General features: G+C 38.5%; 1 protein-coding gene across 4 annotated transcripts in view; it reads left to right on the top strand.

Annotated features, from left to right (window-relative positions):
- pde5ab (phosphodiesterase 5A, cGMP-specific, b) overlaps window positions 1-22,348 on the top strand; it is a 111,031-nt gene that overhangs the window by 48,623 nt on the left and 40,060 nt on the right. For all 4 annotated transcript variants that reach the window (XM_039609283.1, XM_039609282.1, XM_031728238.2 and 1 more), the window contains exons 4-8: window positions 3,921-4,010; window positions 4,727-4,798; window positions 5,111-5,200; window positions 5,294-5,431; window positions 18,005-18,072. In XM_039609283.1, the coding sequence (XP_039465217.1) occupies window positions 3,921-4,010; window positions 4,727-4,798; window positions 5,111-5,200; window positions 5,294-5,431; window positions 18,005-18,072 (458 nt within the window). The remainder of the gene's footprint in view (window positions 1-3,920; window positions 4,011-4,726; window positions 4,799-5,110; window positions 5,201-5,293; window positions 5,432-18,004; window positions 18,073-22,348) is intronic.

The raw sequence follows: 22,348 nt of genomic DNA, 5'->3' as shown, positions 1-22,348 counted from the left end.
CAATCTTGTCCCTGACATCTTTGGAAAGCCCTTTGGTCTTGGGCATGGTGCAGAGTTTGGAATCTGATTCCAAAGGCTCATCATTTCAACTCATCATTTCTTTGTTAGTGGGCAAACTTACAAAAATCAGCTGGTGGTTCAAATATTTTTTTCCCTTACTGTATAATTAGTCGTCTCTTTTTTTTTGCAAGCTTAATGTAAAGCTTTATGTAATGTAACACAAAGCAATCAGTCACAGGTAATAATAGCGTCAGTGTTTAAGTATTATTTATTTATAGATATGAATGACAGCACATTCATTTCTGCACAGTGACCCCAAACATGCCACTCCATTAAAAATTGTTTTGCAAAATATATTTACAAACAGAAATTAGGCACCATGTTGTCAAAATATAACAACATCATATAGAGCATATTTATAAAAATATAAATAACATTTATTTTAAACAAAAGCTTATTTTTTATAATCGTTATGTAGATGCTGTGTAAACCAGAAAACATGAATGCCACGTGGAGGTGCTGCATTGTTGAATTCTTGCCAATAGAACCTTAATGTGTTTTGCCACATGAATAAATAGATGCCTGTTTCTACTGTCATGCATAAGCTGCTCTTTTTTTTGCACATGTGCACAGATAAAAGGCAAATTAGAGGCCCGATTACATTTATATAGGACACAAACATCCATGTTCTACAGGACAAATCCTGAGTACAGGGGAAGCCAGTACATGACTGCTAGCATGCTGCTGTTATGCTTGTACTGCATTGGCAGCGTGTTTGGTATCGTTGTTGTACTGAAAAATGAGCCTGTTGCTAATCACATACTTTCCAGATTGCATTCATAATTTGATCAATTTTGACAAGATGCCAAACACCACTCGCTGAAATTTAGCTATGGGTAGATGCATCTGAAGGGCCAAATGCATCTCCCTGTTTTTGTTTCTGTGTACTTTCAGAGTCTGTCAATCTGCTGTAAATACTATACGCTGCACACCATGATAAGATATCCCAAGTTTTCAGCTAATAGTTCTTTGATAATAACGTTGCTGGTGCAAAAATGCAGTTTTATGCCTGTCAAACTGTTTTATTGTTGTAATTTTCAAAGATTCAAAGATTCAGCTAAAGAAATTGTTTTTGTGACAGGCTTAATTAATAGTCTCTGTTAAGTGTGTCAATAAATAGAGAAACATTCCTTTGAAAATAGCCTAGTCCTAGTCCTTTGAAAAACAAGGACTGGAGTAAAAAAAAAAAAAAAAAACACACACCAATGCCCAAATAAAACCTTTGAAAGACCTTCCAAAAGCCTGGAATACTACTGCTCAAGACCACTTTGAAAAATTACAAAACGGTCTGGGAGCCTTGAAGCAAAATAAAGAAATTAAGGGAAGCTCAAGACTTTTGCATAGTACTGTAAATCACAACATGCACAGCAGCAAATAAGATGGACTGGTGTGGTGTGATTTTGTGTGTGCAAAAAAGATTTCCTGCTGGGTACCATCCTCCTTTGATAACACTGTCATCTGGTTGCCTGCCAACCGCAAGATGGTGATTATGGAGCTGGAAGAGAAAGAGAGAGAGAGGAACAGATCAAGAATGACTTATGGGATGTGTGTGTGTGTGTGTGTGTGTGTGTGTGTGTGTGTGTGTGTGTGTGTGTGTGTGTGTACCTGCTAAGTGTGCACTTGGGGGTTCAAGTGTTTTTGAGTGCGTCTGTGTGTGAATCAGAATCAGAGTTCTTTATTAATCTCAGAAGAAATTATAATCATGTAGAATTAATGCCTGCATGGATTTGTGTCATGAAATTTTTAAAAAAGTGCAAATATGAGATTTTTTTTTTTTTTTTTTTTTGCTTCCAGGTCAGATTTAATTTGTGCTTCTATGGCTGACCTTATTTGCTTTATAGTTCCTCTTATTTGTGTCCAAATATAATAATGCGCAGATGTTTGTGTATGCACCTCCTCCCTGTCACCACTGAAGCTGTGTTGGTGAATGCAGTGTGTTAGTCTGATTATCTCAGTGTTATCTCAGTGATGTGGCAAGCTGTGTGCTGCTGCAGAACCTCGTACTGCTTCCAGAAAGTCTATCAACATCATCTGAGGGACTCCCCAACCCTCTGATTGGATCTTTAACTTCCCATTAGTCTGCACAGGATTACATTGATTTCAGCAGCACAGGCCAAAACAGCTCCACCTCTGTCTGTTTATATTAATACAGCTCTCTGTGGACTGGACTAAATAATGTGTTTTCGAAATAGCCTGGACCAAACCAATTTACAGAGGAGCGTGTGTGTGTGTGTGTGTGTGTGTGTGTGTGTGTGTGTGTAAGGTGATCAGTTTATTAGTGCTGGGTGCTGGATTGCTGAATTAAACTGGGAGCATCTTTTCAGGAATGGAACCAAATGTTTGCCAGAGTGCTGTGTCTCACTGAATGGCCCTTCACTATGTAGAAAATGAGTTATATGATTTATACGGAAATAAAGGATTTCTGAGAAAATTAAAGGAACAGACTGAGTTTTGAGGTGATTATTCTCTCAAATAAACTACTGAACAGCTCGAGTGCATGCTGACAAAAAGCAATACAACCTGTAATAATTTTTAATTCAATTAATTTTTTAAAACTTTTATTTATTGTTTAATTTATGTAGCACTAATTCACAACAGTCACCTCTAGGTGCTTTATATTGTAAGGTAAAGCCTACAATGTTATAGAGAAAGCTGCAACAATTTAACAAATTCTTCCTTATTAGTATCCCCCTTTTAACAGGAAGAGATCCCTGATAAAATCAGTGGAAGGGAGGAGCAGCCATCTGCCTTAACTGGCTGAGTGGTGAAGGAAGAGAGATGAGAAAAAAGGAGCGTATACAGTGATAAGGACTAAGCACAAACCATGGGAGAGAAAAGCCAAAAGCTGAGGGCATGCAGTAGTTGTATATAAAACACATGGGTAGTAAAAAGAGGTGAGGGTAAAAGAAATCTTAAAAATAGAGAGGGTGTTTGTCTCCAGAACCCAAACCGGGAGGCTCCTGATATCTGACAGCTCTGCATCCCATTCTACCTTTAGAGAATGCAGTCTGAGACCAAAGTGCTCTGTTGCTCCTTGTTATACTATGTATTGCAGGACTGGACATGAAGCTACTACAGGTTCTGCATTGCTTGCATGATGCACGGTGTGCCTGTGTTGTTTTCATAGTATTTGCACACGGTGGTGTGTACACCAGTGAGGGCTGAGCCAGTCATATAATCCATTACTTGCTGTGTTAAGAGTGTAACTGTGAAATCAGTGTAGAACTCCTCTTGTATGCATGTTTTTTGTCACATAAACACACAAATCTCTTGGGTCTAGAGAATCATAGAAATGGACACAGAAGCCGAGTGTTTAAAGGTCAGCTGGTGGGTGGCAGAGCTGCCAGCAGGGGAATAGTTCTCTAAACAAAACATGTCTCCATCCGCCGGTCCTAGTATGCTCTTGTTAGCCTCTTTGTCACCGATCCCAAACAATAAGAGTACTAATGCACACAAGGTCTTTGTTTTGGAGAAAAGCAAGGCATTTGTTTGGTGATGATTGTAGCTGCAGGTGTTCAGCTACTACAGAGTATCTGCTTCTTTATGCAAATTGGACACCCAATTGTGGTGAGTACAGGTCACTGAACTGGTTGTTCAACAGATGGGAGTGCCTCACGCCTGTTTGTTGTACAGCTTGTACTTTGATACACTACAAAAACACAGAAAGCTGAGTATTCAAAGATGTTTGAAGCATAAAGCTTTTGGCTCACGGGGTTAGGCTCACAATATTGCTTTTGCATCTTTATTTAAAAGCTACAGCACAAAAACTACAACAGTGTCTATTGAAAGCTCATATAAGTATCAAAATGTTTGATAGCAGGTCTTTGAAAAGGGTTATATGCATGTTCTTGTTCCCCCAGGACCCCAGGTTTAACGCTGAGGTCGACCATATCACAGGTTACAAAACCCAAAGTATCCTTTGTCTGCCTATCAAGAACCACAGAGACGAGGTGAGATGCCATGACCAATATGATTTGTTATGTTTTTTTAAACCTTTACCTTTACATAGATAAGATGTTTAAATTCTAGTGGAGCTTTTTGTCCAGTATGTGCTAGCTATTACAGCAATCAAATCTGAGATCTCGAATTATCTGCTTAAGAAAGCATTTCTTTTTTGACAACCTTTTCTTTTTTTCTCCAGGGTGCTAGCAATAAGTCTGTCCACACACAGCTTAGCAGTTTGGCAGAGTTTACTGTACTTATTCTTTTAAAATGCACATTCTTTTATTCTTTTGTATTCTTTTAAATTCTTTTAGAGAAGCCCCCTACTGAGCATGCATCTGGACGATGATTGAGCATGCATCAAGAGATGTTTTAGAGAAGCTAAAGATAATTCATGCATTATAACATGACTCGTGATTTGCACTTGTGAGCCTCTGGCAGTCAGCTGCAGCCATTAAAACATTACATAGATTTGTGCCCCCATTCTCCATTTAAAAAGAACCTTGATATGTCTTATCCAAACCAAGCTTTCAGTTTTCCTATTAGTATAACTTTTAATAACATTAATTAGCAGATTATTTAAATGTAATATGAAAGAAGTATGCTCACCTCAGTGTGCATTCAGACTGATGGTGTTTCCCTTCTTATTGCAATACTAGTTTAATATGTTATTTTGGTAAGATTCTCTGGTTTTCACTTAACATTTTCATTTTATTTATTGCAGGTAGTTGGAGTGGCTCAGGCTATAAACAAGAAATGCGGGGACGGTGGAGCCTTCACTGAGCAGGATGAAAAGGTTACATCATAGTTCCACCTAAAATAACACTTTTTAGAAATTTAAAAACCTTTGAATTTTCAGCAAGACATCATCAAAGTGTGTTACTTTGTACTTGAATTGGATAATATGACTTATATCTGTTAAAATATAGCTGCTGATCAGATTTTATGAAGCCATCCTTTAATAAAATCCTGTTTTTCTCCATAAGGCCTTGCTCATATCATCCTCTCTTTGCTCTCTAATTCGCTAATTAATCTTTTTGCGTACATTTTCCCCTTTATTTTTCCTCTCTTTCTGGTACTCAGATGTTGCTCTGTTTCTCTCCAACAGGACTTCTCAGCTTATTTGGCGTTTTCAGGCATTGTACTACACAACGCACAGCTGTACGAGACGTCGCAGCTGGAAAACAGACGCAATCAGGTGGGTGTGAATGTGTTTTTCCGAAGGTTAGCGTGCACATACAGTCATGCTCATATCCATGAATGATGTTTATGTGTGTGTATGTGTTTGTAGGTGTTGCTGGACCTGGCCAGTCTGATCTTTGAGGAGCAGCAGTGTCTGGAGGTTTTACTGAGAAAGATTGCAGGAACCATCCTGTCCTTCATGCAGGCCCAGGCTTGTACCGTCTTCATCGCTGACGAAGACTCAATGGTCAGCACACACACACTAACACACATCCTCGCAACATGCTAATGTTTCTGTAGCCTACCTGGTGTGCAAAATCTATTTTCAAAGAATGCAAACTGAGGTGATATGATTGACTGGCTAAATGGATGTTTGATTTGTACGATAATGGTTGTTTAAATGCAGTGCATTAAGAGCCCAGGGCAGGAAGATTTTGATTTGATGTCATTTAAAGTGAGGTTACAAAAAAGCAGCACCTCAATGAGTTCATGTGTTTCATTACAAGACATGATGAATATCTTGTAGACAGGTCATATATAATATGTGTAAACTAGTTTAGTTGGTTACATTCTTTATTATAACTGGACATTTTGTGTGTGATAGATTCTGGCAAATATATTGGTTGTGCGTGTCTGACAAAGAAGAAATGTCTGATGATCTATTGGAATATTGGATTTTTTAATTGGTTTTAAAAATCCTATTGTAGTTAGACTTTAGAACTTGAGCTATTGGTTTGAATGATTTGAATCTTTCTGGTGTCAGTTACGAGATCACAGAGATTTCAAAAAAGAAGAGATAGCAAAAAGCTGTCAACTCCCACATAAAGTGGCATAGTGTCTAATGATAGATTTATCAACATGTAAAACTTGGTGCTTTCTCATTTTTTCTTTTTTTTTTTTAGCTCTCGCCTTCTGGTTTTATGTGTAGTTATAATAGACATACACTGATGCTGCATTATTGTCATCCTAGAGCCAAATACTAACATTTGCATGTTGATGTACTGCAGAATGCCTTCTTATGATATAAACTTGCAATAAAAAGTGTGTTTCATGGTAATTAGAAAACAATTTAGTACATGTCCCATATTAACTGTCAGAGAGAAAATACAATCTGATAAGGCAGGAAAAGTTTAATGAATAATTCAGTGGCACAAAGAAAGACAAAGTGAACATTTCTTAGTGACACTTTGTGCAAACATTAAACTACAGTACACAGCCTCCAGAGAATAAAGTCAAAATTAAAAAATGACAAATGTATCAAACAGGAAAGTGAAGTGAAGCGATTTGGAGGAACAATACAGTTAGTGAATAGTGAGATATTAAATAAATAATAAGCTTTACTATCAAATACAAAAACATTGTAAACTTAGCCTTGTTGTTTGCTATATTCCTTAAAATAATGGGACATTTTTAGTTCTGCTTTGTCTCTAACTGTAGATGACATAACAAGTTAAGGTTATAAAACAAGGATTTACAACAGCAAAGTGTGATTCTATTTTAATTGTTAATTCCAGCAAGCAGCATGTGAGATTAGATTTTAAGGAGAAATCATATTTTATATTTTTTTTATATCTTTTTATATAATATATATATATATATATATATATATATCTGGTACTAAATAGCTATTGCAAAATAGTTAGATTTCAAAATGGCCATTTTGGTTTCTTTGTTTTAAAGACTCACAGTTTCAAGCTTTCAAATGGAAATCTGTTGCATTGCATTCTCCATTGTCTTTTTTTGGCTTCTTGTGATCATTCTGGTGTTAAAAATATTTCTTATTACCTTCCATGACCTGGTATTATTAGTTACTTTACATTTTTTGTGTAATCTTCAGACAGATTGGTGCCTTTCTTCAGGATTTTGTCTGTGCACTACTTTGTAGTGTGGTGATTGTTTTTTTTTTCACCTTATTCCCTTATCTTTTCTTCGACAAAAGATATCCACCTGGTTAGGGCTGGGCTATATCATACCGTTCACGGTAATACCGGTGTGATTTTGGGCAATGATAGGAAAATGAAGTATCGCGATAGAATATGGGTAAAACGCGCATGCGCAGTGCCTATGTTTACATACGCACATGGCGGCAATGCAGAATGAGAAGAGCGAAAGTGGATCGTTAAATGAAACGGATGAACCAGAATTGGTTTGTAAAAATGCTGCAACTTCAGTGGTGTGGAATTGGTTTAGCTTTCGTCCGTCAGATACACAACAAAGCACTATATTTGGTAGAGCATGCTAGCGGGCCGTCGTTATCACCGTGTTGTTTGGAAAATACGGCACACTTAAAATCAATCCTTTGATTTTTCTGAAAATCGACAGTGCCCCTTATAATCCCGTGTGCCTTATGTATGAATTCTGGTTGTGTTTACTGACCTCGAAACGATTTTATGTGGTACACGGCGCTCGAAAATCTGTCAAATGTTTTAGTACGACTTTGCTAAGCTACGAACCCGCACTGCTTGATGGATTGTCGGAGCATTACGGCTATCGTAGGCAGGAGCCTCGCGGAGTGATACGTACTGTGCTTCAACATAATATTACCGTATTGTGTGTGTATAACCTCTTTTTAAGTTTTGTGGATATTATACATGGTTATGCTGAGGATATGTTGGCCAATTTCCACTGGAAATGCCTTTTGGTTAAACTGTCGGCAAGGAATTTGCACTGTTACATTTTTATATAACTTTAATGCACATAAAAAACAGCTGCTTGTTTAAGTGAAAATACATTGATGGGGTTTTTTGCACTAATAAAGTTGTGGAGTTGTAAAGTATTTTGTCTAGTGTCAATTATATCGTCAGTTATATCGTTATCGCAAATTTTCAAATGTATATCGTGATAAATATTTTTGGTCATATCGCCCTGCTCTACACCTGGTGTCACGAATGCTTGATTAGCTGAAGGGTTGCTAAGTCAAGCTTTGAGACTGTTTCTAAGGGGATTATTGGCACACCTTTAAGCACACCATTGCATATTTACTTTTTGAGTATTTACTTGGCTGGTTTACACAAATAAAAAAAGGGTTAAAGTTAGCAACCTTAACATGCTGTATCTATCCATGTCACAAATTTTCACTGTGAACCTCAAAGAAAATGCTCGTTCTTGGTAGTAAAATGTTTAGTCTAGTCTTGTTTAGCACTTTTAATATTTATTTTATATGTACTTTTAGGCTCTAGTCATTATCTTTGTGGCCATCCTTGTGGTTATTTTGTTGTTACCTCCACCAACATGTTTTGAGTAATGTGTGCATGCAAATTATTGTTCTGTCTGTAAACAGAATTGCTCTAAAAGTTTTGGATGAGTCGGGTAAAACAGTGGTTCTACAGTGTGTTCATTATAACAATTCATTAAAATTTGCCTTGCATCCACGAAGGTCTTTAAGGTCAACTAAATCTTTTATTGGTCAAAAATTAACAAAGAGCCCTATAACTTACAAACTGTGATTCTTACAACTGTGGTGTGTATTGTCAACATATAGGAAGTACCGTAAAGATATAAATAAATAATTAAAGATTTCAAATATCATGTCACATTTGGCCTCTGACCCCTCCTTCAAGGTCAAATAAGGTAAAACTTATTCATAAAATATATTATATTTAGAACTGTGCTTAAAATGCCTTTGTTTGTATTGGCAACATTTAAGAAATGATACAGATATATGGGGACTTTAAATATCACATTATAAGTATCATTTCACCTTTGACCAAATATCTGACATCTGCCTTTCTTTGAAGTTGACCCCAAAATGTGCTTTTTTACTGCACTACAAACTTTTAAAGATACATATAAAGAAAGAAAACAAAATCATTACATACAGAATACAATACTATTTTGTTAAAAGTAAAAGCTTCTGTGAGCAGCCTTGGTGGAGGTTTGCACTCACTGAGTGCTTCTTGTTTATGTATGTTTTCATGTGTCTATTTGAACAGGACCTCTGCCCTTTTGCTTGACCTATCCAAGAGCAGTAATTCATTGAGAAGATTAGAGGTGTGATATTGCTTCCAAAGCATCATGTTACACCCTACATGCTATTTTTATCACCTTTTTTTTAACTATCATGGAGCTCCTTGTATGGTCAGAAATTTTCAAAGCTAACACTACTGACAGACACTTCAGGTAGCTTATATAGGCCTTATGTAAGGTGCTTTATGTTAACATTAGTACAGTGGGGAATGTGTTAGATCAACCTTTGAACAAGAGATATTTTGGGAGATGGAAGAAACTTTTACAAACCAGGTGCTCCAGGGTAAGATTCCACTGCTGAATGAAACACTGCACTAAACAGTGGTTTGTTAGTTTTCCTATTCCTCTGTCTTGAACAAGACCATTCAGTTTTTAGTAAGGCAAAACATGTAAAATACTCTTAAGCAAGAAAAAATAGGCAGTGGAATAATTTTTTAAAATTCATTTTTTAATAATAGTGGTGCAAACATTGGAGAAGATGTTATGTCCCCCCCGAAGGGGTCTAGGCATGCGAGTGAGGGGACCAGTAACAAATGGGTCTGGAAACAGAATGAAAAGGAAAACAGACAGAGTTGTTCTATAATAATATAGTTTTATTACAAATAATATAGTTTTATTACAAATGACGTTAACTTAAAGAGCCGGCAACGCCATTTTACCAATAATGCCAACGAAACAAAGGAAACACTCGCAGCAACAAAAGAGAAAGCTATCAAACAAATAAGGGAGGCACTTCTCACCACGGGGAGACACTTCCAGGGCCCACAAGCCCGTTTACTCACTAGTCAAAGGAGGCTGTCTGTCCAAAACCTAGCAGAAAAATGCGTAGAGCCACAGAGGGGAAAAACCACACTTGCTCACAGCTTATCCCCAGCTTATATAACCTCAAAGGTGATTGCTGATTCAGGTGGCAAACGAGGCTAATCAAGAGCAGCTGTGTCCTGGGGAGAGAGGAGCATGAGAGAGACAGAGGGGGTAGGAGTGGCAAGAGAGGAGGAGGCGGAGAGAGCGGGCAAACACCCCACCCACACACTCCCACAGCCTCACAGGATGTAACAGAAGATAAGAAGTTTTGATAGTTTTTTTGTTAGTTTGTTTCTTTTTTCAACTTCTTTTATTTCTGTCCAGTAGTCAAGTGGTAATTTGTTTTCCTGAGCAATGATACCTATTTTTAGGAAGTGGGGAGCAAGCTGAATGCACCTCGAGTGCAACTCTATCGAGGTGCATTGATGTCACAGTACGTATGCAAGCGGTGACCTATACTGTAATATCAAAAATCACTACATCAGTGTAACTCGTTAATTTGTAGCTATGCTTTTATGAGTAATAGTTATTTTTTTTAAAACAGAGTTAATATTACATGACTATGCTACTTAACTAAGATGGCACATAGGGTTCTGATTAGTAGAAAATCGCCTTTAATGCATGACATTCATCTTTATGTCTGTATTTTTAATGTAGAATTAAAGGTTTTAATAGTTATATCAGTATATATCAGTATATATGTGGTAATCACATTGCCACCATCGTCCCTGCCAATGCGCAGCAGAGAATGAGACCCTAGGGCTGGAAGATAATCCAAAGATAACACAAGAAAAGTTGGGGCAATGAGCATGAGGAAGCAGGCAGGCTGGCAGCTGAGCAAAACACACAGTATTAAACTACAGGGGTTTCAGTGACTGGGCAGCCACAGTGAGAAAGTCTATACAAGAAGTCACAAAAGCTTTAGTCACAGGAATATTTATTTGGAATCAATTTCCTAAGTAAGAGTTCCCACCAAAGATGTTGGTGGAAGGATAGTTTCTGGCTTGGAAGATCCGTCCTTGGGGGAATATTGAGCATCTGGCTTTACATTTTGTGAACATTGGTGGTTATTTATTTTGAAATTTAAATGGGTAAAGAGCAATGTCCACCTGGCCTCACAAGAATTGAGACGCTTGACTGCTTGGATGTATGCTAGGTTCTTGTGATTGGTCCAGAGATTGAATAGTTGTTCTGTACCCTCAAGCCAGTGCCTTGACTCCTCTAATGCCAACTTACTACAGTCAACAGCTCACAATCTTGGAAGTCAAACAAAAGGAAAAGCAGGTCCAGGGATGTATTTTGTTATGATGATGTTGAGAAAGAACAGCTCCTACACCTGATTTTGAGGTTCCCCTGCCACGATGAACTTGTCCTGGATGTTGGGTTCTATGAGGACCAGGGCGAAGGAGAACTTCTCCTTCGGGAAGTTAAACATACATCGGGCTGTCAGCTCCCACTGAAACAGGGCTTTGGTAGATGTTAAACAGGTAAATGAGGAATATTCATGATGGTCAAATGGTGGCCTGTCAATACATTGCAGGTGATAACGCGACAAACTGGCATCAACTGGAGAATTTCCACAGCCTTAAAAATGCTTGGAGAAAGGCGAGTGACCTGAGACCAGAGGCCTGCTGCCAGGTGTGTTCAATAAAGGTGGAGACAGGACACAGCAAGGCAGAACCTCCGGAGACAATTAAAGAACCAAAGAGAGAGTGACGGAGTGCGAGACAGAGAGAGAGCAAGGACGAGCAAAAATCACCACACACACCAAAACTCAGAGCCCAACTGGGCTGCCCAGGAGGACAGAAGAACTTCAATACTGTGGATTTAGTTGGAGTTGGAATAGCTGTCTGTTGTTCTGGATTAGATTAGATTATTTTGGCTTAATTTGGTTGATTAGATGTATTTTACCAGATTTTGAATTGTTTCTTAGCTTTTCTATATCTTGCAGTAAATCGCTTGACTAGCCCGGGAACAATCATACTACTGTGTATTTAATAAACAGCTGAACTTAAAAGCAGTCTGTACTGTGTACAGACTGTGTACACACTATGCTGTCACCTTACACTGACATCATAGTGTGAGAGTCCTCATTGGGCAATAACATTTGTTTTGGCTTGTCCTCCTTCGAGGCATTTAGTGCTCAAAAAACACTGACACTAATGTTGACTTTATACTCACAGACACGGAAAGCAAGCACAGAGAGGAATCACTGCAAATTAACTGTGACAAACAGAGAGTGGTACACATGGTTCCAGAATTTCTGCATCTCAAAAGGTACAAGGACCTCAAATCAGAATGTGTGGGTGCACACAAATTCTGAAATTTTTGTTTTACTATCAGCAGATTCACACAAAGGTCCAAAGATTAGGGTCTGGTGGCCAGTGACATCCATTGGTCCTGGTTAATCATACAGGTTTTCAGTGCTCTGTTTTTACAAGACTGGAAGTCAGATCATTACAAGAGCAACATTAAAAGAAGTCACACTGACCAAGAGAACTGTTGCGTTTGAAAATTTCAGATCCTTTTGTTTGTTATTCTAGGAAAAAGAGGTAGCGTATTTAAAAGTGTTTTCTCCTAATTCAGTTCTTTATTTTGAGAGTGTAGGTAGTACTGTTTTCAGTTTTGTACATATATAAACACACAGGTAAGAATGACCATTCCCAAAATGGTAAATGGCCTGTATTTGTATTTGCTTTACTAGTCCCTAAGGACCCCAAAGCGCTTCACACAACCAGTCATCCACCCATTCACACACTGGTGATGGCAAGCTACATTGTAGCCACAGCTGCCCTGGGGAGCACTGACAGAGGCGAGGTTGCCAGACACTGGCGCCACCGGGCCCTCTGACCACCACCAGTAGGCAACGGGTGAAGTGTCTTGCCCAAGGACACAACGACCGAGACTGTCCAAGCCGGGGCTCGAACCGGCAACCTTCCGATTACAAGGCGAACACCCAACTCTTGAGCCACGATCGCCCCAAAAAGAGATTTATTTACAAAAACAACTAATTGGCAAGTCTGGAAACAGAGATGGCAGCTTAGCAGCAGCTTGATTGACAGCAGTAATAAAACATAAAGCACAATTATAGTTCTTACTCATCTCTGGCTCTCTTACACAGCATGTCTTTTTTCCTGTCTTCCTTCTCTTACTCCAACCAGTCGCAGCAGATGACCGCCCCTCCCTGAGCCTGGTTCTGCTGGAGGGTTCTTCCTGTTAAAAGGGAGTTTTTCCACTGTCGCCAAAGTGCTTGCTCATAGGAGGTCAAAAATAAAAACCAGCACAAAGAGACTTAAAGTGATCGACAAAATGATTCCACGTTACAAACAAAAACAGGTAGAAATGGAGGCTTCAGCCTGACTGCTAATGACTATTTTTTGTTACCTGTTGAAACTCCAGGTCTGGCTGCTGGGTTGTGGTTGGCATTCACTCAGCTTTATCACTCTGGGTTCTTTGCTAGCTTAGCGTTAGCATGAGGTGTGTGCAGGTGCTTGCAAAGAGCCGAGGTTGTGTTAGCAGCATAATGCAGGTGTTTCTGCCTGGATACAGTTTTCTACTTTATCATTGCACTCTTATCTTTGAGTGCAATAAAATGTCCATGTCCAGACTGTAGACTGTGCCACTAATTTCTTCCTCCGGAAGACAGCATCAGATTTGCAATCACAGTTCATCACCATATAATTGCTTACTTGACAGTACTGAATCAGAAATTGATTCCAGACTGACTCCTCCTTGCTACCATCTTGATCCATCAAAGTTGCTATGAAGACAGCAACTGACTGGAAGTGCTGAGAGACCTGGTTCTCTGTCTTCAAAGCAAACCTTTGTTTCCTTTGAAATAAGGAAGCAAGTTCATTGCACGTGGTTGCAATAATTTTGGTCATGCTGCACATGTTCCAACCACTGTTTTCCCTAGTGTCACTGTAGGTTGATGCAGTGAGTCAGTAGACAGCAACAAAAATGATGACAGAAAGAGACGTTACCACAAGGACCATGAGGAGGAATTCTTTGGTAGGAAAGCTGTGATTCAGGGTGATTTAGAGAGGAGAAAATAAAAAGATCTAATTCTGTTGTTGAAAAAGGGATCTTTTGGGGCTTAGTGTTGTCCAGCAAACGTAAGGCTCATCAGAATAGCTTTTCCATCATTAAATATATCTGGTAGTAATCTATGATATGTTAATTCTATAAAAATACATATTAGCAGCTACAGGCTAAAAAAATAATATAAAATAATATAAATCACATAGGCACAACATTCTAACTATTACAATATCTAGTTATTTTATTTAATTTTTAATTAATTGTAATATTTTTTTATTTATGTGTAAAAAGAACCCCATATTTAGTAATAAAACAGCTCTTTAACAGTATGTACTAATGCATAAACATTATGTGCATGGCTAAATCTAGATAAAGCTGAAACCATAAATGCTGTAAAACACTCAAGTCAAGGCAGTACCAATGCAACCTTTAAACAGCCACAACATGATGGATACTCTCATGTGCTCTTCTTATGACCTGTCACCATAATGTCAGAATATATTATCATGTTGATATCTGTGATATGTATATACTATTATATATAGTGAAGTGGATGACGGAGCACCAGAAATGTCATGCTGTCAGTATGATTTGGTATACCTTGAATGGCTCTCTAATTAAAAACCTCTTTAGAGCCTTTGTGGTGCTTACTTTAGACGTGGTGTGTATATTTGCCTATTAAAATGTATCAGTCACACATACTTGGAGTTTATATTCTTTAATTTGACAACAAGTTATTCTTAAAGATAATGTGACTAACACTTCAATATGTTTACAACCCACAAATATGAGCGATCCAACAAATTATTTTGACTGGTCTGGTGTTCTTACTGTCAGGTTAGTATAAACACTGTTCGTGAAATGTATGTTATTGTTAGAAATGTCAGCTTTACAGCACAGTAATACCCACTGATAAACTAATGTGACTATGTTGGGTGGACAGTTGGGTTGGGTTTATTTTTCAGGAAAGATCCAAGCATGTACAATGTCTTATATTTCTCATTAGAGATATTTTTCAGGAAATAGAATTCAGCATTAATTTATCTTCACTTACCTACATCACTGCACTTGGCTAAGCAGTGCAATTCCAATCTCATTGCCAGTCCCAACATCAACAGATCAATTTTATATTTCATTCCATCTGGCTAGTGGATAGCTGTACTGACTGTTGAGTTTTTTTACATATCGGTTTTGTAAAGCATCAACTGCACAGTCGGTTCACTGTTTAATGTTTGTGTTTAGGCCTGATTTAATTGCCTTCGGAATGTTGAAATGGTTTGTATTAGGTTACAAAGCACTGGTGCTTAACTTTGTCTGGTATTTATTGTAACCCAGTTAGCCCAATTAAGATGATTGCTTGTTCTGAATGTTATCCAGACAAAGAAAGCAGCTGTCATAACGATTCCAGAATAACCATTGTATGGAAAATAGTGTAAAGCTATGTCTATCTTGGATTTTACTATGAGGAGTATAATAAAATTACTTTGCACAGAGGGAGAGATTACCCAATAGGTCCCAAACCCTCATGCTGTTTGAGGCCTCATACACTATGTCCTCTTGGAACTTAAAGGCTTTGCATACCAGAACATAATAAAAATATAATCTTTTCCTTACCAGGTTCTGGATTTCTGCTACAAAAGCAGTGAAAAGCTAACCTAAAATTCACTGGCTTGTAGAACTATTTTTAGCAGCAGTAATCTGAACTAACTTGAAGTAATAATTCTCTGTATAACTTTCACATCAGTGTGGAGGGATTTTGGCCAAATCTTCTCTATAACATTGCTTCAGTTCATTGAAGTTTGCGGTCATTTGGGTCTCACCACAGTGAGACCACAGTCAGGTTGAAGGTTGAAAAGCAGAGGGTTTCTCCTTGCAACCCTTACAAACAAGCCATTAATGTTCAGTCTTTTTCTAATTCTACTGTCACAAATTGTAACATTTTAACTGAGGTCTGTAAAGTCTGAGGTGCAGCTTTTGGGGGTTCTTTGCAGTTTCTCTGAGCATTGCATCAACTGACTTTGGGGTGACTTTGCTTGGATGTTGATGCCTTGAAAGACTGGCAACTATCTGTGAATAATCTTTCACAGTGCAAAATGATGGACTTCAGATTTGGAAATGGCCTTATAACCTTACAACGATTGACTGAATTTCAAGGGTTAAATAGTATCTCCAAGTGATTAACATGTCAAAACCACTTCACCCCCATTTCTCTCAGGTGCTCTCTATGTTTTGGGGTGAAGTGACTCCTTTTAAAAACAAGTGCTTAAGTTTACGTATAGATTGTCCCTCTCCTGACCTCACAAGTTGTCAGACGAGCTGTCTCCCTTTCTTTTATACCAATCCTCCTTTCTCTCTTACCGCTTTCCTTTCTTACTAAACATTTACTCTGAGAAGAGACTTCTTCTTACCTTATCTACAAGACAGGCCCTCTGTATACAGGTGTCAGTGTTAGATATCTGTACTTTTTCAAGCAGGACACACAAGTCTTTGGATTTTAACATAACATTTTGTCTAGGAAAGGAGCTTTCCTGTAGGAAGTCTACTAAATGAAAGTGCTGTTCTTAAACACTGACTGTACCAACAATAACATGGAACTTTTTAAGATGTGAGCCTGCATTAGCTCACTTCATTTTACTGCAGTACATGGTATCTCTTTGGACACAGTGCTATATATTTTTGTGTATGTGTGTGTGTGTGTGTGTGTGTGTGAGAGAGAGAGAGAGAGAGAGAGTCTGTTTGTATGTGAGTGCCCATATCTAATATATGGGCACTCGAATGCATGCACTTTTATGGTGTTTAACATTTTGCATGTAAATATGTGCACAATCGATGTTTATAGTGTGCACATGTGGATGTGGATGTTTGGCTCGGTGCGTGAATGTAATGAAATGTAATAGACATTTGGCACACCACCGTAACTGTGTTGTTCTTCTGTATTGTTCAGCTCTCCCCAGCAGAAATAAATCTGGAATTGTTTCCTAAGGACATATTTCGCCATTAGCATGAGTGTATTTGTGTGTGTACAAACCAACCACTGTTTTATACTTTCTTTTTATCATTTTCTGATTTTCCCATTTCCGACTGTCTTATTTTCTTCCTGCCAGAACAACAAAATAGGGCTTTTTATATCAACATAAACCACCACTATGATTGCTTTAATGGCTTGTGTGTTTAATCTGTTGCATCTACAATCTTCTGTAGTTAACTGTTTCTTTGTCTTTCCTTCACATGATGATGCTTCCAATGAATATAAGACAAACCTAATTTATTCCAGTGTTCCCACATGCAGGAAAACATTCCATTATCATGTGTCATCCTGTTATAAACTATCCCACTTGCCAAAGATCCCAATAAATGTCATAACATCGCTTGGTCCTATTTCTGTTTAAAACAGCTTTATTACACTCACCTAAAAAGATCAGTTACCCAAGAGCACAAGTATGTGTAAGTATGTACAATAATGGGGGCAATTCTTTCCAAATGAAGAAAGATCATTCGTCTTTAACATCCTGTCCCAACCTTTTTAAAATAGAAAAAAAAAGTATCCTTTGTGAAGGGTTGGGAGTTCAGATTGAGAGAAACAAGTCCCTATAAGGGGGGAAAGGAGAAAAGAGGACTGGAATGTCAAAATAAACTCTCATTCTGGCAAGGCTTCATAGGTGATAGATCAACATCGCTTTTTTCATGCTAGGAAATCTGTTTTAGGCACTGTGCACAGTACTTCTGTTTAACTTAAGGCATCTGGATGTTGGGTTTTGCTTTAATAGCTTAACTGAAGGGCAAGAGGAAATCAATATAGCGAGAAAACACACAGAGTAGACCTGCAGCAATTTACAGAAATTTTTATTTTCATATTAAACCACACAAAATTCAGAATGTTTTTATAATCTTGCTTCCAATAGCAATTTCTGCCTCTTGTTATCCCCTACACCGCACCAAACTACACCATTCAAATTAGTCATGTTTACGACATCTCAGATAAGTAAACTAACTTTCATTCTTTTTGCAGAACACTTTCTCCAGTGTCTTTCATATGGACTATGAGGAACTGGGTGAAGTCCTAGATGCTGCCAAAAGGTAAGAGGATCACCCTCAGCACAAGCCTGTTAAAATGGCATTCGAGTGTTAATGACTTTATGCCTTCAGGCATAGCTATTTTCATCAGTATTTTGCTAATGTTGAAAACTGCCTTTCTCTCTCCCTAAGAGGCCTTTAGATGATGTTTGAATGATGGGCACTTGCACAAAGATCTGTTATCATCATGTAGTATCATGTAGTCTTCACATAGTTTCCGAAGTAATGAAAGTCTCATTGTGCCCCTTCAATCACACTGAATTGAAACAGTGTAGACAAGAACGAGGGATTGAGTCCAATACTCTTAAGTTTGCTGAGCTGATTTATAGCCTCTTTGGATCTTTTCGAGGTAATCCAAATTCTTCACCTGCCATATTCCTAGATATTCAACTGCAGGATTTTGGCACAAAGCTTTTGGTCCTCATTAGCCGGGCCCTTTTGGCTTCATTACACTGTCCTTAGGTTAAAGTTGACAGATCTTGGGTTACAACCCATTTACCATGATGAAGTGGACCCTTTCACTGACTTGGAGGCCATCTGAGACCTTTCCAGAAATCATCCATTATGCACACTGTTTTGCGGTACATGTACATCCTATTACATCTGACAACTCAGGTGGATGATGGTGATTTTGGTTGCTGTTAGTGAACGGGCTCTTTGCTGTGTTCCCTGAATTATTACTAAGGAGTTTTTGTGGCATTGTAGGGCACATGGTCATATTGGTGGAAACAGCTGCCATTTCCATGAGCTGTGTGCTTGGTCTATAGCTCAGGTGGTAGAGCAGCTAGGTCACCTACTAACCGGGATGTTAAATACAAAACACTTACGAACAGCACAGAAAAAAGTGCTTGTGCAAATGGGTGTGAATGTACAAGTTGTTTAAAGCGTGTTGAGTGCTCAGATAGAGTAGAAAAGTGGAAAAGTAGAAAAGTGCTATATAAGAACCATTTTACCTCCAACTTTCCAGTTAGTATCATTGATCAATGGGCTTTGATGAGTGGTTGTTGATCAATGGTCATAATAATTTGCATATCAATGATCGAGGAACTGACCTCACAGCCCATTGTTCATTCAGTGGGCTAGTTTCAGGCATTGTGAAAATGTACTGTTGGGGAAACCTGCAGTCAGCTGAGACTGAAGAAGTTAGTTGGATGAGTGACGAAACGTTTCTCCCACTGAAAACGCTATGCCCAGATGAACAGAATCAACAAGTCCATTTACCATTTCACAGTCATTAGGGGTAGTCACATCCATAGCAGGACATCTCACTCCAACTACATAAAGAATTTCATTCACAGTATTCTCCTACGTGGAGACTTGGAGACGGGTAATGGGTAATAACAGTGTGTCTTGAAGGGATGTGACTGGGAAGGACCTAAACCCAAGTGGTGTTCTATTATTGGACTGATGTGCTAACCACAGTTTGTCCATAATAAACACCGACTTTAACCATAAGGGTGTTCATAAGTATAAGTGGCGAAAGGACAGTCTAGGTTGCAGGTCGACAATCAATTTTGTAAAAGCAGGTTTGTGGGCAATATTCTGGGCACTAAGTGTAAACAGGCGCTCTATTGTGAACTGATCATCACCTAGTGGTGAGTTGGATTATGTGGTGAAGGAAGATGCAGGAAAGGTCTGGTGCATCCAAACATATAGTGAGGGTGTGCTGGCTTCATCTGGAAGAAGCCCGGTAAGCAGGGTATTCAGTTCCCACTTCCAGCATGTTCTGCACCCCCTCCTGTCATGGTCCCATCCCAAATCAGATAGTGGTTGCTGGAGGTGACGGGAGCCATCAAGCTGAAGAAGAAGTTGTATTGGGCTGAGATTGCCTGTAGAACTCTGGAGGGAGCTGGCAGGCACTGGCAGGCCAAGTGGAGTGCAGTTCTTGAAATAGCTGAAACAAAAACTGGTGTGGGAAGAGCTCAGTAAGGTTATGGAACAAGACTTTTGATTGGCCTTGAAATTATTCTGGTCAGCTTCATTGGTTGGTGCCAACCTACACTTAATTGTCCTGGTCTCTTGGTCATGAGTCAGGGGAGAGAGGAGCAGGTGATTGACAGATAGATTAATGAAAAAGTATATTCTGTAAATCTGGATGTAGGGTTTTTTAGTGGGAAAACTAAAATTGCTACGTCCAGATGAACAGAACAAACTTTTTTGGATTTCTTTACCTGGATGATTGAGCATGCCTTAAGAAACAGATGGATTAGATTCACCTGTGCAGTGATGTGGACACTGTACTGACTGCATTATAAGAGCTGAGTATAGAAACAAAGCTGTAGATTTACAGCTTCAGTTAATCTACCTTCCTAACTGTCTCTATTCTCACAAGGTCTGAGCAATGACAGAAAGAATTACATTTTGGATACAAACAGCAAAAATGAGCTTTCTCCAAAGGCTAGCCTTCCCTTAGAGATAGAGTGAAAAGTTCAGTCATTCAGGATGAACTCAGAGACACTCTTCCTCCATATATAAAAGTAGGTAACTGAGGTGGTTTGGGCATCTGACTAGAATACCTCTTGTGTGCCTTCTGGGTTAGGTTTTCTGTGCATATCCTACTCATAGGAGTCCCCATGGTAGACCCATGGCACACTGGAGAGATTATATCTCTCAGCTGGCCGAGAAATGCCTTGATGTTCCCTCGGTTGAGCTGAAACAACTGACTGGGGAACTATTGAACTGTTTTATATATGGTTTTGGTTGCTCGTTAAAAGTTTGTGTATATTATGAGTACTCATACATTCTTATGCTACATCACTGGTTGCCTGTTAACATGATGCATTTATAATATGTCATGCATAATTAAGGTTTTTGTAGGTCTAAATTGTAAGTTATTGTTGTAATATTAAAATTATATTATGCAATTATAAGGATGGATGCTTTAGCAGATGCTTTAGCAAGTTGTGTATATATTTGCCATGGCAGGAAAAAATTAATAATCAGTAGTTTTCATCTCTGTGTCCTGTTTGTTCTCTAGAAATGATAAAACATCGTAATTAGCATAATGGTTATTTGTAAGGGAGAAACAGGAAAATAAGATTCATTAAATGATTTGAAAGGAAACATGAAGAAGTGAAGACTGAGTTCCCAACAAAGGGCCAAATGGTTTTAGTATTTACAGGCAGGATGAGTAGAGGACCATGGTACAAGGGAAAGGATTTGGGAATCTGCAGCTGTAGACTTGTGCTGCAGCCAAAAGGGGTGAATAAGAACTAATCTGATTTAAGATACAATGAGATAGAGATCCTTCCCCCTTACTCCCTCCCACTCACTCCTCTTTTGGCATGCTGCTCTCTAGGGTGGCCTGACCTCCACAGTTGCTATGTAGCATCTAAAATTCAATCTTATTCTCATCCTAAGCAATACAATTGGATTGCATGTTTGTATTTGTGTGTGTGTGTGTGTGTGCGCGTGTGTGTGTGTGTGTGTGCGCGCGTGTGTGTGTGTGTGTGTGTGTGTGTGTGTGTGTGTGTGTGTGTGTGTGTGTGTGTGTGTGTGTGTGTGTGTGTGTATGTGTGTGTGTACAGTTATGTGTGCATTCACTACATTTTCTGTGTATCAACATATCCATATATAACCTATGCATATATGTTAGTGTTTTATGTGATTTTGATTAGTCAGTTTGGTTTGCCTGGGGTAAGAAGAAGAAAAAGAGGTATGCTACAGTTTGATGGATTGCATACTTACAGGGGGAGTTAGAATATGATTTTATACTAATAAGAAGGAGATAAAATTGGATTTTAGTTCCTGAGAAGTTTCTAATTAATGACAAGTTTCTGAAAGTAAACTCGTATATATGTGCATAAAGTGTAGCCATATCAGCTTGCAGCCATGACTAAGTGTAAAGAGCTCACTGAAATTGAGTGTGGTACTATAACGGGATGGTTTTTCTAGATATTCCGCTATCAACTTTCTAAATAGTATTACTGCAAAGTGAATGTATTTAGGAGGCATAGTACCTCAGACACAAGGTTGAAACCCACATAAAATGATAGAGCATTATTGTCAAGTGCTGAGTCATATACTGCGTAAAATTCACCAAAACTCTGCTGCTAAGGTAAGTGTGAAACATTATATGTATCCAAAAGTAGGGAGATTACTATTTTCCACCAAAAAACATTAAAAATGTAGCTCTATGAAAATAAATACAATATGACAGAACAAACCAACTCAGATAAGTAAAATATTAATACAGAGAAGTGAAGAGCTTCATAAATTAAGATCTAAATGTGATTTAGCAGGGAGCTTAAAATGAATGCAGGTATTGTGGTAGTGAATA

Source organism: Oreochromis aureus, linkage group 3, assembly GCF_013358895.1.
Source record: "Oreochromis aureus strain Israel breed Guangdong linkage group 3, ZZ_aureus, whole genome shotgun sequence".
NCBI classification, from domain to species: Eukaryota; Metazoa; Chordata; class Actinopteri; order Cichliformes; family Cichlidae; genus Oreochromis; species Oreochromis aureus.
The sequence above is the reverse complement of the archived record's forward strand: the minus strand, read 5'-3'. Positions and strand labels throughout refer to the sequence as shown.